The 17,813-nt window shown below is 43.6% G+C and overlaps 3 protein-coding genes across 4 annotated transcripts in view; all 3 read left to right on the top strand.

Moving 5' to 3' along the window:
* The window catches only part of zcchc7 (zinc finger, CCHC domain containing 7), a gene marked incomplete at its 3' end in the record, with an annotated part of 48,239 nt that extends 43,577 nt beyond the window's left edge, over nt 1–4,662 (top strand). The window contains exons 9-11 of the mRNA XM_080521141.1: nt 3,060–3,155; nt 3,868–3,985; nt 4,193–4,662. Of these exons, the coding sequence (XP_080377267.1) occupies nt 3,060–3,155; nt 3,868–3,985; nt 4,193–4,662 (684 nt within the window). The remainder of the gene's footprint in view (nt 1–3,059; nt 3,156–3,867; nt 3,986–4,192) is intronic.
* Nucleotides 4,663–7,959: 3,297 nt separating this feature from the next.
* pgm2 (phosphoglucomutase 2) lies at nt 7,960–16,450 on the top strand. The gene is made up of 13 exons (XM_080516922.1): nt 7,960–8,155; nt 9,730–9,897; nt 10,115–10,306; nt 11,085–11,168; nt 11,358–11,551; nt 11,745–11,934; nt 12,026–12,123; nt 12,319–12,502; nt 12,856–12,949; nt 13,588–13,717; nt 13,815–14,007; nt 14,143–14,276; nt 15,239–16,450. Exons 1-13 carry the CDS (start codon nt 8,081–8,083, stop codon nt 15,339–15,341), a joined length of 1,839 nt encoding a protein of 612 aa, XP_080373048.1. The 5' UTR covers nt 7,960–8,080; the 3' UTR covers nt 15,342–16,450.
* A 672-nt stretch (nt 16,451–17,122) lies between these two features.
* The window catches only part of tbc1d1 (TBC1 (tre-2/USP6, BUB2, cdc16) domain family, member 1), a 41,890-nt gene continuing 41,199 nt past the window's right edge, over nt 17,123–17,813 (top strand). For both annotated transcript variants that reach the window (XM_080518063.1, XM_080518062.1), the window contains exon 1: nt 17,123–17,252. The gene's annotated coding sequence lies outside the window, so the exon portion shown is untranslated. The remainder of the gene's footprint in view (nt 17,253–17,813) is intronic.

The raw sequence follows: 17,813 nt of genomic DNA, 5'->3' as shown, positions 1-17,813 counted from the left end.
CCGTTTGTCGATGTACGCAGAGCAAAGACCTCGGACAGACACACACACACACACACACACACACACACACACACACACACACACACACACACACACACACACACACACACACACACACACACACACACACACACACACACACACACACACACACACACACACACACACACACACACACACACACACACACACAGCTTCAGCCACTCCGGAAGCTCTCCACGTCGTCTCTGCCGGGTCTCCCCGGCGGCCTCTCAGTCACAGGACTATTACTTAAACAGACAGGTGTTTCAGTATTCCAGCCCCTCATGCCTGAAGGTGTCCCGTAACTTTATGGAGACGAACATCGTTTTGGGCGAAAAAGTATTGTACCAAAGGCTTAAAGTGCCTAAAACACGTTGTACTAGTATGGGTTTTGTCTTTTACTTCAGTCTATTTTTTTGGCTGACATTTTACTTTAACTCTGAATCCAACAAGATACAAGTCGTCCTACATGCTTCCCAACGGGCTTCGTTTCTTATAGGTTTAAAGAAATGACATCCATTCATGATTCCTTCATTCAGCATATCTGTTTGTCTACCCCAACATAACACTGATTTCAAAGAGATGTATGAAACAATAAATCTGAGGAGGGGGGGGGGGGAAACAATCCCTTTGGGAACTCATCAATGCGTTTCATGCACAACACACTCGAAAGACAATAAACAATGTAGACAAGAAAGAGAAGGCGACTTGATGAAAGTGAATAGATAACAAATGATGTCCATGAACCACTGGCATATGAATGAGTTAATATTGAAGCAGTCATTACAATTAAAAACCCAGACTGTCCCACTTATCAGCTTTTTGTTTTTTTTTATATTTCTTAGAATAAGTGAATATAAATGGCACATTAACCGTTTAAAGCCACCAGGGACCAGAAATCTTCCTGTCATTTGTTTCAGCTTGACCTCAAACTTATAAATTATATAAAAAGCACCACAGATCTCCACTGGCATCACAGCAGCTTGATTCCTTTCTTATTTCCATATCTTTATCTTTATTTACAATGCTGTGGAAAACCTCTCAGCATCCGATATGTCACGTTTCCACAACTTGGGACACTAATTAAAAACATTCCACCAACAGTCTTGCGCGTGAGAAACACAGGGTCCCAGAAGTTATTTGTCCTCCAAAAAAAATGGTCTCAATGAGGCGACGTCTTGTTTGGGTCACAAGAGGAGACAAGAGGATTGTTATCAAGCAGATATCCACACTATGTCTGTGGTTTCCTCTAAAACGTGTGAAATGACCTCCCTGCAGAGATCCTTCATGCAAGTGTTCTGCAAAGACGGGGGGAAAAAAGGAAGACAATGAGCCAAATGTCTGTCTTCTGCCTGTTCAACTTCACAGTTTATTTAATAAATTAAAAGGAAAATGCATTAACTCTTGCATTTGTTCCATTACTTCCCAAATCTTTGCTCGGCACCGTTTATCTCGGCATCGCTTGTCTTCACGGTAACACAACCGAGGTTTCTACGCCACAGTTGGACTTGACTCCACTTGGAGCCTGCATCGTATTCACTTTCAGTCCACAGACAAATTCTTTAGCCGTTCTGACCAACAGCAGGAGACGGGCTCCAAACGGATCCGATCCGTCAGTCCTGCAACCCTGTTTACAGATGCCTGCGATGCCTCGGTGTGAGACGAGGCCAGAGCGGAGCAACGGGATGTGCGTCCCGTGGAATTAAAATCAAACCAGGCCGACCGCCCGTTCTGCATTCGCGCCGGGTTCTCGCAAAACCATCACAGGTTGACGTGAGAGCGGGACGAGAGCTCGTTCCTTTCTTTCTTCAGCCGTCTCTCATGCCTTCATCTGTTCTGTCTGTGTGCAGGATCAGAGTGTGTGGAGATAACACACAAGCCCAAGGTCAGGGAGAGAGAGGCAGAGAGACCTTCAGCCAATTTACATGAAAGATGAATGGGAAGAGGCGCGAGAAGGGTGGAGGGGGAGAGGGGGGGGGGGTCTGAGACGGGGACTGTGATCTCCTTTGGGTGCACATGTGTGTGTGAGTGCGCGCTTGCGAGAGGTCTGTGATCTCCTGGCCTTTGTGATGGAGATGGGCCCGGCAGGCCTGACCCGATAATGACGCGACGCTCTAATAGCATTCATCCTTTCTGCCGCAAAACTACTCAAGCGGAAAAGAGAGGGAGAGGGGAGGTGTGGGGGAAAAAAAAAAAAAAACAAGTGTGAGGGGTAGATGTGGCTTTAAAAGGGTATGTACGGGGGGGGGGATGGGGGAGGCACAAAGGAGGGGAGTTTCGCTGAGCTATGTTTAAGAAATGACGTGGAGCACAAATCATTTGTAATCTCAGAATCAGGGTTGAGGGAGGAAGGAGGGGGCCACCTCAGACGAGTGTGAAGGTGTTTAAAAGAGGTGTGTGTGTGTGTGTGTGTGTGTGTGTGTGTGTGTGTGTGTGTGTGTGTGTGTGTGTGTGTGTGTGTGTGTGTGTGTGTGTGTGTGTGTGTGTGTGTGTGTGTGCGTGCGTGCGTGCGTGCGTGCGTGACATTAGTAGTAAATGCACTCTGCCTGTGTCTCTCCTCTCTCTCTCTCTCTTTATCAGTGTATATTTGCTGTGGGCACTGGAGCATGGAAGGCTTTCAGAACACTGGCCCATAGGGGACGGGACCCTCTGTCCAACACACACACACACACACACACACACACACACACACACACACACACACACACACACACACACACACACACACACACACACACACACACACACACACACACACACACGCACACACAGTTCAGTTATCAACCAGGGTCATTACAGGCCTGTAACTATACCTCAGTAATCAATGGTTCATATCAGCACCCATATTCACCATGCAATACACAGCAGTCTGCATGAATGGAGAGCAGAGGGAATGGTGACAGGAGAGGGAGAGTGGGACTCGAATAAAAGGTTGAACCACGGATTGTATCCGTCGGGTTCAGACGGGGAGAAGAATAGAATGTCGAGTTCATACACGACAAGTAACAAGCGCTTTTAATTCTTTCTCCCATGTTTAGACTAAAACTGGCCCTCCTGCCAAGCCACCGGGAAAATGTAATGGCCGATCCCCTGCCTACTGCTACAACTGTTCCAGGAAAGGACATTTTGGCCATGTGAGTAACTCGGGTCTGTTTGCTGGCTCCATTTCTTTCTTCAACCTCAGACTGTTTGACATGCATAGGTCTCTTAAGTCCAGTCCAACTACAATGATTTACACTTATACCTGGTGGTAAAACGCAGGAAAAGGTTACTATTGAAGCCCGTTTTCAGCACTATTTGTGGAAGTTACTTTTTATTTGTACATATTCCTCCTGATGGTGAACGGGGTTAGGCCTTGACCTCAAGTGTGGGCGACTTGGATTCCAATCTTCGTTGCATCAAGAAGAGAATCTATTGTGAAAACTAGCCAAGTCTAACGAGGGAATAGATTTGGTAAAACTCCAGGGGTATGCAACTATGCAGAAAGTCCCTCATTTAGTATGTTGCTTTATATTCTGATATATTGTCTTATTATATATTACCTAACAACTCTGTTCAGGCCGGATATTCGTACCATTAGCAGTTACCGTATGCTGCCCCGCTGTGCCTCCACAGCATCTATAAGTAAACAGACAAGCTATTCAAGCAGGTTAAATACTGGATGAGAACTGTGTTGAAACTTGATTAACATGAATCGGTAAAATAAGTTGTTTTTTTTTGCAGAAAATGAAAGTAGAAGCCTGTGTTTTGTTCTGACCTGCCATGCATATCTGGCCACATTGTGACGATATTCTGGCTCAGATATTTTGTCGCTTATTTTAGTTCCTGTGACCGTGTCGTCCCCAGGTATGCACACGACCCTGGATGTTTAATGGCGTGTACCCCAGCGCGCCGTCCATCAGCGCGTACGACACTGTGAAGGAAATCAACAGCAGACGACACAGGATGAGGCTGAAAGTTAAAGGCAAGTCACAGGAGATCTCTCTCCCTCTGTCCCATATTAAAGTAGTATCAACCCTTATATCTAATACTAAACCATACATAACACTTTAAAAATGCTTTCGTTTTGGTTGATCCTGGCTTTGCGAGTTGACGCTCATTGTAGTCTGGATAAACGCCTGTATAAAAGAGAAAGATCAAATAAATCCTCTCTTGTTTTGCTTCCCCTCAGAACTGAAGGAAAATGGCCTCTTCGCCGCCCTTCCTAATACCCCTCTCACCCCCGGTCCACCGAGAAAGAAACGCAAAAACAGCCACACACCCCTCCAAACTCCCAGCAACCACAAGCCCAGCTCCAGCCACGTCTACTTCGACACCGACGACACCGCCGCCACGACCAAAAAGTACAAACACAAACAGGAGGACATGTTTCGGAGCGCAAAACCCTGGAAACCAAAGAGGCCGGTGCCAACCTCGAGAAACCCGCCTCCCTCAAAACTAGTTCTGGATGAAGCGGACGACTTCCCCAGGGGAGGGGGGACAGGAGCAAGCTCGCAGCGAAGAAGAAGGCGGCGAGGTTTAAAGAACGACAACAAAACGTGGAAAAATCAGGACGGCAACGCTCACAGAAAACAAGCCCTGCGCGAGTACCCTGCTGATGAGAACCTGTTTATCATCAAACAAAGGAAACGCCGAAAATAGTGTCGTGTTGTGGGTAAAATGCCGGGGGGGGGGGGGGGGTCGCACGACCCCATTGTTCAGCCACGTTCGGGCCTCACAGAAGAGCAGTTAGTGTCACGAACCGTGGCCTTTTGCTGGCTCTGCCACCTTTGACATGTGACGAGGAAACGCATGACTTCAGTTTGTGGAATTAACTGGAGCTGAATTGTGTCGCGCAGCTTCAGCTTCCCGGGCCTGATGTCCACCGGCTTTTTTTTTTTTTTTTTTTTCTTCCACGGCTTCAACCTCGTGTTTAATGTGACAACAACAGTTCAAAATTGTACGGTTTTAATGCTTGGAAATGGATGTCGTACTGAAAACAACATTGAAGTTTGTACAGGTGTATAATCACAAGACAATAAATCAACTTCACCACTCTGCATTTTTAAATATACACAAGAGGTTTCGAGACTAATAACTGAGGAGCTGGTGATTAACATGTTTATATTTGAGTTTGTCGTGAATATTTTTTTTTTGGTTTCGTCTTTGTTGAGATTCATTTTTCATTCAAGTAACAGAGATTTGGATAAAATACAGCTTCGATCAATCCCAGTGGCCTCCGAACTCTGAACAGTTTTGAAGTTGTTGCTGGTGTTTGCCGATGAATCCACAAAAAATATAAGTTGTATTCAAATTACATCTCTTTAATTTTTGGGCCTTAATATGTTGCGTTTGTTGCATATTTCATAAATACATTTCTAAAAATGCAGAAATTAACTGGCCGGACCATCAAACGAAGTCAAGTGAGCGTGCTGTGCGACTGCCGTCTGTACTATTCCGCCAACTAATTTCAAAATAAAATCTCCAATCATCATCAGGAACGCTTGGGAACTTTTTTGAAGAATGACTTATTCAAGCTGAAACCTAATTATTAAAGGGTTTGACTTGATTGAAAGTCAAAAGTATTTCAGATCTGGGCACAAATTAGACTTTTCAAAATAAAAATAAAATTAGAACACATGAAGAAAATAAACATAACGGATCAAAGCTCAGCCAAAAATAAGTCATCAAATAAATAATGCCCAACCATGTGAGAACAGGAGAAGGGCAAAACCTTAATTCAATTAACGTATGTGTGGAACATCAAATATTCTTTTCATTATGATATTAAATCAAACTATTTTTATTTCTATTTTTGACAATATGATGTTGCATTTGAAAATCTTAAGATAACCAAACACTCCCTGATTTCAACGTGCAATAACTCCAAAATTCCTTGTCCCGGGGGTCATTCCACATCACGGTGATAGTCGACCATCCCGGGATACCACTCGGTCAGCCTGAAGGAATTCTGATGTGTCATTTTAAAATGAAACGGCTTTGAAAATTGGAACAAGACGCCTGAATTCAAGGCGGATTAAAACTCCAGCGTCTTTCGACGAGAAAACAAAGAACAACGAGAAGACATTAAGGGAGAGCTGACCAAAGTGAATACCGGGCTGGAGGAAGCTGAGGAGTAAAAGTGCATCCCAGCTGTTTATTTTTTTGTGATGAGCTATAGTTTTTTGGGTTTGTTTTTTTAGGCCTGGATAAAAAATAAAGAATAGGAAATGTTTGCTTTATATAGACAGTTTTCTTAATTAAAATGCACTAACCTCTCTCCTCTCTTTCTCTAGGCCCCAACATTAGAAATTTGACACCACTTAAGCTATTTCTGCACAAGTTCCTTTGTAAAAAAGAAAGTTTTCCCTTTTCAAGGTTGCCTGCTTGCTTCCCCATTTAGAATTGTTGAGTTTTTCTCTGTGACAGTGCCTTGAGATGACTGTGTTGTCAGTGGCAAATTATAAATTGACCTGGACCATATTCAATTGCGAGGATGCACTTGATTATTAATAGAGACGTTATAACAATGTGCATTAAAGAGAAGCTAAAGAGCTAAATGATCTGTTGTTGGTGTCAAACACTAAAAAAATTTCAGTCGAAATAGTTGAGTCCTCCCAAAAAATATCTTCCAGTAAATTAAAACCTGCTTTTTTGGTCAAAGGGATAAGTTCCTCCGCACAGGAATGCTCAGGGTCATACCAGGGTGTTTAGAATGTTGGTGTGAACAACAACAACATCAACATCACCATGCTTCCCACAGACGGGCAGATATTTAGTGTCCAGAGCCTGTACGGGCGAAACATGTTCTCAAGATTTACACCCAAGTCAGAAGTGACAAATAAAATGAAAGTTGTTAAGGTCCTTGGCAGGTGCCTTTTCTGCTGTATGGTACGTGTGTGGTCGCATACAAATGACTCTGCGCAGACGCCTTCCTCGGATTGGCTGAAGAGTCGACACCCCGCCCCTGAAGTCATTAGTATGTAACCTGCACCGGTGCCTTTCTGGGATTGGCTTGGCGTCCATAAGGTCCAGAAGACGCGTCACTCTGGCCTTGGTTGTAAATATTTGTAGTTCCTGAGCTTTTGGTAATTTTTGTTAATTCGACACCGGGAAGTGCTAATTGAGTCGATTGGCTTTCTTTTGAGTTTTGTTTGTTTTTAGTTGGCTGTGACTCCTTTAGTTCGTTCAACGATTGGTTTCCGTTTACTGTCCCCCTGATTTTATTTACCAAAATAAATCCAAATTTTCCCTGGTTAAAGACTGTTTCCACCTGTCTTATGTTACACCCCTATCCCTGTCATAACAGGGTTTTTAGAGAAGCATTTAACTCTAAAGAATTTTTGCACTCATGAAAGACAAATTTATCAACATTTTACTGACCTAGAAACTCTTTCAAAGTTGGAAAAAGCACAAAAGTATCTTGTTAAATGGCCAGTTCCGCCTCAGGTAAAGGAAACACATTTTTTTTTATTATTTACAGAATTTATCCAGTTGGTGAACTCTTAAAAAAAATAGGTTAAGCTTTGAAATTAATGATTGTTAATTTTGTAATGAATCATTGGAACATTTATTTTATTCTGTCCTCTATCAAAGACATTTTTGGATGATATTAAAGATTATATCAGTAAGGCAGAGCTCTTATTACCTCGCATGACTTCAAAAAGGGAAACAATAACTCTGAATCGCCCTTGTGAGCACACATTCGCTAAAAAGTTAGCAAGTGAAGGAGATGACAGAGTTTCTGGGACCTGATACGCAGGCTATGTGGAACACCTATTACGGTCAAGAAAGTTTTAGAAAAAAATTAGCATAATATGGAACTTTTAAACTTGAATGGGGTGGAGTTAATGTAACACTCTTAATAACAAGCTTTTGCGTCAGTCCGTGAACGCAGCACCGGAGTTAACTCGTGCCGCTTGACGTCGTTCCGCCCCAGGTAGTGGAGAGAAGCAGCGAGTTGCTCCTGTCTCTCTTTCCCTCCGTGGTGAGGACAAGTCCCTTCAGGGTGAGCGAATTCACCCCGTATCGCTGGAGGCGGAAAGCCGGAAAAATATCGAGGCTCGGACCGAGAGGACCAATGGACAACAGTTTGGACTCCACCGGGGACAGCAAGCTGGACCAGGCTGTCCGGCAGTGGCTGCAGTATGACCGGGTGGGTTGTGTCAGCTAGCAGGCTAGCTCCCGTGTTGGAGGCAGCGAAATACATTAAATACTCCTCCACTGCTTTTATAAACCATCGGGGATAGTTAAACGTGTCGCTTGGATATTAAACTGTGCATTGGTGGACATTCTATGGCGGACGAAGCGTAAAGATGTCACTCTAAATGCCAGTGATGAGAAATCTCATTGATTGGCTTTACATTACTTACATTTCTATCCCATAAGCTAGCTTTTCACAAATATGTATTATAATTCTGACGATTAATGGAAACTACAGACTGCTTCGCTGTCAGTTTATGTAGTTCATTCGTGAAGCGGACTATTCGCCTTCCAGATATGATAATGCCCATTGTATTTTGTGTATATACAGCATGTGTGTGTTTTACTTGATCACTTCTAAAAAAAGAAAGCACATATTAAAATGCCTACTTTGTGAAAGAAATGAGATAATCTTTTACAGCCACTGGCCTCTTCTTTAATGTGTTCCAATGCAGTGGTCATAAATTCTGCATCCATGGACAAAAATACATATTATGTCACACCCTCAGGTATTCGGGTAGATCCACTCTGCACAATCAGTGACTTTATATCGCATCAGAAATACATGGACCAAAGAACCTTTCACCCAGAAGTTATTTCAAGCTGTTCATTTAATGTATTAGCTGCTTTATATGTTTCACAAATTAACCTAACTAATCACCCAATTATTTCTGTAAAACTGTTTTTTTTGGAATTATGGACCAATGAAACGTCACTTTACCTTGTCAGGACGTTATGATAACTACAGTTTAATGTCCTGACTGAGGGCTCATGTTAAATCTGGTGCACTCTTAACAAAAGTCACATGGTATTGGAAACACACCAACACATGATTAAAAGAATGTGTATCTTGCCATTTGACCACAACAAACCGGCTCATTCTTTCTTTAAGTAGATGTGAGATGTCATCAGTTAGGCCACATTTGAAAGGGATCCCACATTCACGAGTTTGAGGAAAATTGCGCTCGTGCCGTTTGCTCATAGACCAAATTAAAAAGGAAGTACCATCGCCGTAGGAGCTACAACCTTACGATACCTTTTAGATTATTTTTTATTTTTTTTATGCAGAAGTTACTACTTTTTTTGAATGCATCTTTTTCAGCTTATAAGTAGAACAGGTGTACTCTTTAAACGTATCCTTTAACAAAAGTGGCCAAATGTTGCCAATCGTCAACAGATGTATAAATTGACCACTATAAAAAGTGATATTTATAAATATAACAGTCAAAACTGTAACTTTCCCAGCCTCTACTATAAGTAATGTTAGTATGTCCTCTCTGACAGTACAGAGTCTGTTGGGTTCCTATTTAATTCTGCATATATTTGTTATAAAAAATTAGTTACTAATTGCAGTTACAAGTTGCATATTAAATAAAGTCACACTAATCCCAGATGCAACCAACTTATTAATATAATGTTAATCTGATGAAGTGACAAAGAACGCAGCCCAGAACTAAGATCAGTATTTGAATGCCTGTTTAAACTTTGTACTTTTTAACAAAACGCATGTGATTTTTCTTTCGCAAGAACCCTAAAACGGCGTCGATGGTGAAGGAGCTGGTGAAGGACGGCGCGACGGAGGCTCTGCGGAAATGCTTCTCGTCCAGGATGGAGTTTGGCACAGCAGGCCTGAGAGCAGCTATGGGTCCTGGCACGTCCTGCATGAATGACCTGACGATCATTCAGACCACACAGGTGCATGTCTGATTTTTTGTATTTATTTATTTATTTTTGTCGGCTACCGTCTGAGATCCCCTTTGTCCGCTTCATACCGTGACCCACAAGCCTCCCGTGTTGTCACCAGTCAGTATTTCCTCCCCGCAGCTTTTGGGCGAGATGGAATAGTTTGCGGACGTGAAATGTCTCAATACCCGACTTCTGCAACTCCCTTTTGTGTCGTCTTCTCCCCAAGGGTTTCTGCTGCTACCTGGAACGGAGCTTCGAGAACCTGAAAGAGCGAGGGGTGGTGATCGGCTACGACGCCCGGGCCCACCCTCCCAGCGGCGGCGGCAGCAAACGCTTCGCCAACCTGGCTGCGGCCGTGTTCGTCAGCCGAGGCGTGCCGGTTCACCTCTTCTCCGACATCACCCCGACTCCCTTTGTGGTGAATCACTTTCTGCAACACAGTCGCAAATGTTTCAACACATTAGGGAGGAAGATGCTTTTGGTATTTCACCGCTGCGGTCTCGATTTGTGACAGACTCGTTCAGTGACGTCACACTGCTGCTGCTGCATTGTTTGCTCGTGGGGCAGAAGTTATCGGGCAAATTCCATCCGAGCACTCAGTTCTGGCTCGTGTGCAACGTGTTGTGTAACGAACCAACGATTCAACGGGTCTGGTTCAGTTGGAGGAAGAGGCACCATGCTTGTGTCTCTGTCAATATTGGCCCATTTTGGTATTGGAGAGTTGTACTGAAACAATCTGACGTAATTCTGTCCAGAGATTTAGAATGTTTGCTAATATTAGACATTCAAAATAAAATAGGTCTCAGAAGAATCCACAGCTGTGAACTACAAAACAAGAGCGATCAGGTCATCCAGGATCACTGTTGGTTTCATCATTATTAGATTACATTATTCTTTTTTTTTAATGAGCTTTGGAACTCATACGTTAACCTGTTTTCTTTTGCTCTTAATCTTTGTCAAACTGTACACTTATAACGTAACAATTTTTCAGCGTTTTTCTAATGTATCTTTCCATTCATTGCACACTTGGGTTGTGACATGGTGAGGACACATTCACTCTCTTAGTGGGAGTTTCTGGGGTTCCGGTACGGGTTGAGTTTCGAGGCCTCAAATGTGTGCAGCGTGCATGTCCTTCCCGTGTGGAGCTTTCTTTCCCTGCGTAATTCAATTTTCAAGTTGTGCTCTCATCTTTGCAGCCCTTCGCCGTTTCTCATCTGGGACTGTGTGCCGGTATCATGGTGACGGCTTCACACAATCCCAAACAGGACAACGGCTACAAGGTAACACTTGCTCATCATTGGGGATTTTATGTGAATCGCTCTTTGCTTTGGAAGCTCCTTAAATTAGGTCGGCTTTCTATTTGCACAAATGCAATGTAATTATTTGTTCTCCAGCTTTTCTCTCAGTGTTGTATTAATCTGAACAGGCTCCATTGTGTCGTTAACAGTGCCTGAATGTTTGTGTCGCAGGTGTACTGGGAGAACGGGGCTCAGATTGTGTCTCCTCATGACAAAGGGATCTCTAAAGCGATTGAGGAAAACCTGAAGCCGTGGCCGGAGTCCTGGAACACGGAGGAGGTTTTGAAGAACCCCTTGATGAAAGACCCCTACGACGATATCCACACACAGTATTTCAAAGCCATCCAGAAACACTGTCACCACAGGTGCTTCCCAGATACCCATCAGTTGGAAAAGCATGTGATTTCGGCCTCCGTAAAGCCCTTTTACGGCTTCGGTGTTGTCAAGTAAAACGTGCAAACGGCGCCTCATACGAGCCCATAGAGTCGACACGACAAATAGAAGGAAGCACGACACTCATCAGGATGCATGATTTAACTCCAGCTTCTTTCTTCCCAGGGAGACGAACAAGAGCTCAGAGGTGAAAATCGTGCACACGTCCGTGCACGGCGTCGGTCACGCATTTGTCCAGTCGGCTTTCAAGGCCTTCGACCTTCACCCTCCGTACGCCGTGGAAGAGCAGAAAGACCCGGACCCCGAGTTCCCCACCGTGAAATATCCCAACCCAGAGGAGGGCGAAGGAGTCCTGGTGTGTGTAGCGCACAGTGCAGCCCCACGCCTGTCGTACGCAGCCGACGCAGTCACGTGTCTGTGCGTTTTTTTTTGTGTTTATTTTGCAGACGTTGTCATTTGCACTTGCAGACAAAGAGGGGGCCTCCGTCGTTTTGGCCAATGATCCCGATGCTGACCGACTGGCCATGGCCGAAAAGCAGAAGAAGTATGTGCTTGGATTTTTAATACTGCATTAATGTTTTGCTAGTTAAAACTCTCAAAAGAGCTCATGTTAAACTTGAGGACCGGCCTGTTAATGTGTACTCTGTAAACACCCCTCCAGTCTTCACTGCACTACTTTAAAAAAACGTTTTTTTTAAATTGTTTGTGTCTTTACGTTCGTGTCCATCAACTGTGGCAGTGGGCAGTGGAGAGTGTTCACCGGTAATGAGCTGGGAGCTCTGCTGGGATGGTGGATCTTCCGCTGCTGGAAGGAACATGACTCTGACGACGCTGCCGCTGTGAAAAACCTGTACATGCTGGCCAGCACGGTCTCCTCCAAAATACTGCGCGCCATCGCTCTGAAGGAAGGCTTCCACTTTGAGGTAACGGCGCCTCTTCATGTAATACACCTGTTGAACTGATTTTTTTTTTTTTTTAATCCAAAACAACTCTTAAAGTCACGGTCTAAAACAATGTGATGATAGTTATTTTTATATTTCCTTTTTTCATTCAAAGCCTTAAGTATTTCACACTTGACATTTGTTTTTTATTTTGTTTTGGGGTTCGGGTTAGAACAAAATGTTCAGTAAAAATGTTTTTTTTTTTTGGGGGGGGGGGATAATTATTCCTATAAATGCACTCTCTTATAGGCGGGCTTCAGCACTGCTATTTGCGCCACACTTTGTAGTTACCGTCACCGCTCACTCGTCAAATGATCTCAATTACTTTTGTACAGGAAACGTTAACCGGGTTCAAATGGATGGGGAACAGAGCCAAAGATCTGTTGGACCAGGGCAAGACTGTTCTCTTTGCATTTGAGGAGGCCATAGGTATATACACACACACACACACAAACTCTCCACTTTCATTCTCACAGACATTAACACTTGTTTTTTTTAATCAACACACAGTTGGTCCTTTTTACAAGCTCAGCCTCCAAATGTGTCATAACTATAATTCAGGTGCCAGTTCTCAGTTCTGACCTTAGGTAGTGAAGTTGACATTCTCCCTAATCTGAGAAACTTCTTGCCATGTAAACACTGCAAGGTAACGCTGCTACTAACTCAATAATTGAGTCACAGCTCTCGCTTGAGAAGAATAAATCCCGGCTTTACAGTGTCGCAGCTCTGACCAGTTCTCTAACACATTGTGCCGACTCGTATGTTTTCCCTTTTGTCAATGAATTATTAAAAAGAGTAAACGTTAGATACTTCAGTCTTATGACAAATGAGGACTTTGGTCTCAGTTATTTTCGATCCTGCGGTAAAGGTCATTTACGGGTATTCTGGCAGAGGGTCAGTCGGGACACGTCGTTTCGAGCATTCCCATATAACAACATTACGACGCTGTAATTGGATTCGCATGCTTCTTGCATACACTCCCGAGTACAGGACGTGACCGCCAACCGGACACACTGGAGATTCGTACATACTGAGAGTTGGTTGTAAAGTGTGTTTGTGTTTTCCAGGGTACATGTGTAGCCCCTCTGTACTGGACAAGGATGGGGTGAGTGCTGCAGCCATCGCAGGAGAAATGACATCTTATCTGGCCACTGAAAACATCAGTGTTTCCCAGCAGCTCACGACCATCTACGAAGAGTAAGATATGCACGTTTCCATGGCGCCTCATTCCTGTCCGTGCTCTATTTATGGAGCCGGGAACGGCGGACTGTAACTCTGCGATCCTCTCCGTCAGGTACGGCTATCACCTCAGCAAGAACTCCTACTTTATCTGCCATGACCAGAATGTGATCCGCAGCCTGTTTGAGCGTCTGCGGAACTCCGGCGGTCAGAAAAGCTCGTATCCCGCCGACTGCGGTCGCTTCCCCATCTCGGCTGTACGAGACCTGACCACTGGCTACGACAGCAACCAGCCCGACAAAAAAGCAGTGAGCACTCGGGAGACACGAGCAGTCCATGCAAAACCGAAATTGTCCTGAATGTGCACCTCATGTTCTCGTGAGACCATTTGGCCGGCCTTTATTCTCAAAGTGTTGCACTCTCTTTGTCTTGAAATGTGTCAGGTGCTTCCCACCTCCAGTTCCAGTCAGATGATCACCTTCAGCTTCTCCAACGGAGGCGTGGCCACCATGAGGACCAGCGGCACCGAGCCGAAAATCAAATACTACACTGAGCTCTGTGCTGCTCCTGGTAACAGGTGGGTCACTGGCCGGCAGGAAATAAATGTCTTCAAAGTGAAATATGTTTGTTTTTTTAACCTCGCTTGATCTGAAAGTCAAACTCCTCGACTCTGAGCCGCTTCGGGAAGACAAGAGTGACGCAAACTGATACAGAATTTCTCTTTCGCCTTAAAAACTCAAATATAGACTTGTTGAACAAAAGGGCAGCCTCTAAAATGTACACAATGCTGCACACAACGCCACAGTGTTTCATGTCTTCTTTGTCTGATAACGGGTTAAAATCCCCCCCAAAAATGGATGAAATTTTGCTCGTTCTGAGCTTGGCTGTTTGTTTGTTTTTTACTTCAGTGAATGATAATATTAAAATAAAGAGGCAACAAAGTTGTCACAGCGTATTTGTAAAGGGTGTTGCTCGATTATATAAACCAAACTGTGTATCATCTGGCCCACGGAGCCAAAACCAGTCCAGCCTAGGTTTGGGATGATTGGAATGACTTTGCATCGCGTAATTGTTACAAGGAAAATAGTTTAATTCTCACCACCAGAGGTCCACATTGTCACCCTGCTCATGTGCCACACAGGCTTAGGAGAGTAGCTGGGAAGCAATTTAATGAAAAAGACTAATTGCATATCTCGGGTTTTAAACAACATGCATGTACTTGATATATTAATCTTGAAATAAACTCGGGTTTTCTACTTACTTTGGTATGACTCCATCCGATACCTGGATAGAACGGGTCTTAAACCGACTGGCAGCCTGCCTCTGCAACCCAAAAAAGTTATTTTTAGGGGATTAGCTTGCGTATAGCAACATGTGGCCAGACTTATATTGTAGCATTTGACTTTTCCGGCTTGGCTGAAACTGAAAAGTTTGACAACCCATAATCTAAAGGTTTCCATTGTAATGGTTTGGCTTGTGAGTGGAACTGTTGGTGTTGACAGAGTTAACTTGAACTCATTGTTGATGTTTCTCTCCCAGTGATGTGACACACCTGAAGAAGGAACTGGACGACTTGGTTGACGCCATCATTGAAAACTTCTTCGAGCCACAGAAGAATAAACTGCAGCCGAAACCAGAGTAGCGCTGACGGACAAAAAGGGGTCCTATTATGCAAAATTCACTTTTCTAGTGGTTTTCCGTAATAATTATCATCCACATACCTGGCTGGGGGGAGTGACATCCCAGAAGTGAAGAAAGTCTGTCCTCTCTCGCCCTTGCTTAATTAAAAAAATTTGGGGGTTTAAGTGTGTTGCTCCAATCAGCAAATCAGAAATCAAACCCCACATAGTGTGATCAGGGGTTCAGCCAATCCCAATCAAGGTAGGCCCTCCAATTAGGCAGCTCTGCTCTGGCACATGGCACCACAAGAGGAAGTACTTCTTCCCAAGATGGCTATGTGTGGGCAGAGACGGTCCAGGTCACTCAGACACAGCAGATTCTGAATGCAGCTCCTATGATCCAATATTCAAATGAATGAAATTCAATAAATGGTGAATCCAAGGTTTTTTGACCACCGAGACCCATATGGAATTGTTAAAGCTGTATAATATGATCCCTTTAATAACTCCAGTAGATATTTTTGGTTTAAAATAGGCTTGAATTTATCACAATTTATTTTTAACCCATTTAGATCAATCAGGGCATCCTACTGTTTTTGTCGTGTGTTACTCTTTAAAAATGAGAAATGTTTATGGTAGGATTTATTACACGAATCTTGAAAAGTTGTATTTTATTTCCAAGAACCCCTCTTCGCTTCATGCTGTTGATTCAGGTTTACTCCGTGAGAGAAAATGAAATGTTTGATCAGTCTATATTCACAACCGTTCCTGTTTCCGGACTGTGATATTAGATTCACTAACTAAAGTCACATGTATTTGATCTCATGCATTCCAAACTGCTTCAATATCAGTTGCTGAGCTGCCGATATGAAACTTCCCAAGAAATTGTAATTGAAAACTGTTCAACATCCTGTATTTAATTTGTATTTTTTGAATGGGGTGAACTGCTGTTGAACTTAAATCTGTATATTATATATTCCAGAGCTATAACGATATAATTAACTGCAGATTATTTTAAAGTCTTAAACCAGTCCTACCTGAGTTGCCATGCGTGCTGTCTTACCACCTAATAAAATAAACCTGGGGCCACAAGCATGTTGAAATAAATGTCACATATGAACTTGCATCATGGAGCTTTACTTATATCTCTTCTTGGAATTATAGCCACAAAAACTAACCATTAAAAACTGCTGACATTCTATTATGGTATTCAATTGTTAATTCACTTGGGACCAGTTGACTTGACAAACTGCTTTACTGTTATTCTTTATAAGACTCATCTTTGTCTTTGAAGTTTGCGATAAGAGATGAGACAATTGAAATATCAGAATTTAAATGTTTTTGGGGTTTTTTCCCCTCACATTTTGTGAAAGCCACAGTGAGCCTCATTGCAGGTACTGGACGTGTAGAGCACCCTCTAGTGAAGACACGGTTAGTAAATATCCCACCCAAAGCTCATTCCTTGATATAAAGAAACCAAAGTACGCGCGTAACAATCATTCAATTTTACGAATTAGTGGACATTATTGTGGTGATTTTTTTTTAATGTGCAAGCGGCAGCCTCGCATTGTGTTGTCTGGTATATCCCAAAACTGAGCAGAACATAGATGACAAACCATAATAGAAACTGACAAATGTCGAGGTTGAAACCACTCTTTTTCTTTTTTTTTCTCTGTTTGGTCTGACCATGAGCACGTGGTCCCCCGCAGCGCAGCTCGCACTTGTCGTGGCACAGCCAGAAGAGGCAGGATCTGCCCCGTCTTCTATATTTAACCCGAGCCAGAGACCTCCGGAGCTGCGTAAAGGTCTCTCTGTGTCCGTACGACTGTGTATTCCTCATGTGATCTGACACACCGCAGCTCCTCCGGGCTGTCAAGCTCCGCCACACACACATATAAACACACACACACACCGTACAGGAGACAACTTAACAGGTAAGTGTGCCGGCAGGAGGAGAGGGTGGAAATACGCAACTGATCAAATTGCGGAGCAGAAACAAACATTGAACGTTGACTTTGAGACGTTTGGTGCCTTCGTAACCTTGTGCGTAAAAATAACTTGTTTCGTGCGTAAAATCCGGCGTGCGTGTGTGTGTTTGTGTGTGTGTGGCCGCGTTTCTCCTGTTAAACAGTTCTCGCTTCCGCATGATGTTCCTATATATGTCACATTTGCTTTGAGATGTGTGTGTGTATATATTACAAGGTCAAACGTAAAGGTAGACACGGAGATGCTCTGAGCCAAACGTCATCGCTTTGTGGCGATTTGTGTGAAATCATCATGTGTTCATTCGTGTTTTCTTATGTCGCGTGCGAGTCTTTTGGTTGATCTCTTTGCGTTTGTGAATGATGTCGCACAGCAGGAGGAGAGATCAGCTTCATCTCTCTCTCTCCCTCGCTCCATTACTGTCACACAGCCGGCAGGGCAAATATAATATTCTCAGTTGAGCGCGTCATGTGTTTGTGTCCTTGAGGGTGGAAAATGGGCAGTCAGGCTGT

Source organism: Blennius ocellaris (assembly GCF_963422515.1).
Source record: "Blennius ocellaris genome assembly, chromosome: 3".
Lineage (NCBI taxonomy): Eukaryota > Metazoa > Chordata > Actinopteri > Blenniiformes > Blenniidae > Blennius > Blennius ocellaris.
This window is presented reverse-complemented; position numbering and strand designations above follow the sequence as displayed.

What these genes read in the sequence shown, in the direction of transcription:
- pgm2 (XM_080516922.1), top strand. Translation starts at nt 8,081, where the DNA reads ATGGACAACAGTTTGGACTCCACCGGGGACAGCAAGCTGGACCAGGCT. An exon ending in AACAGGACAACGGCTACAAG is followed by an intron (nt 11,169 to 11,357) that starts GTAACACTTGCT and finishes TTTGTGTCGCAG; the next exon opens with GTGTACTGGGAGAACGGGGC. An exon ending in ATGGCCGAAAAGCAGAAGAA is followed by an intron (nt 12,124 to 12,318) that starts GTATGTGCTTGG and finishes CAACTGTGGCAG; the next exon opens with TGGGCAGTGGAGAGTGTTCA.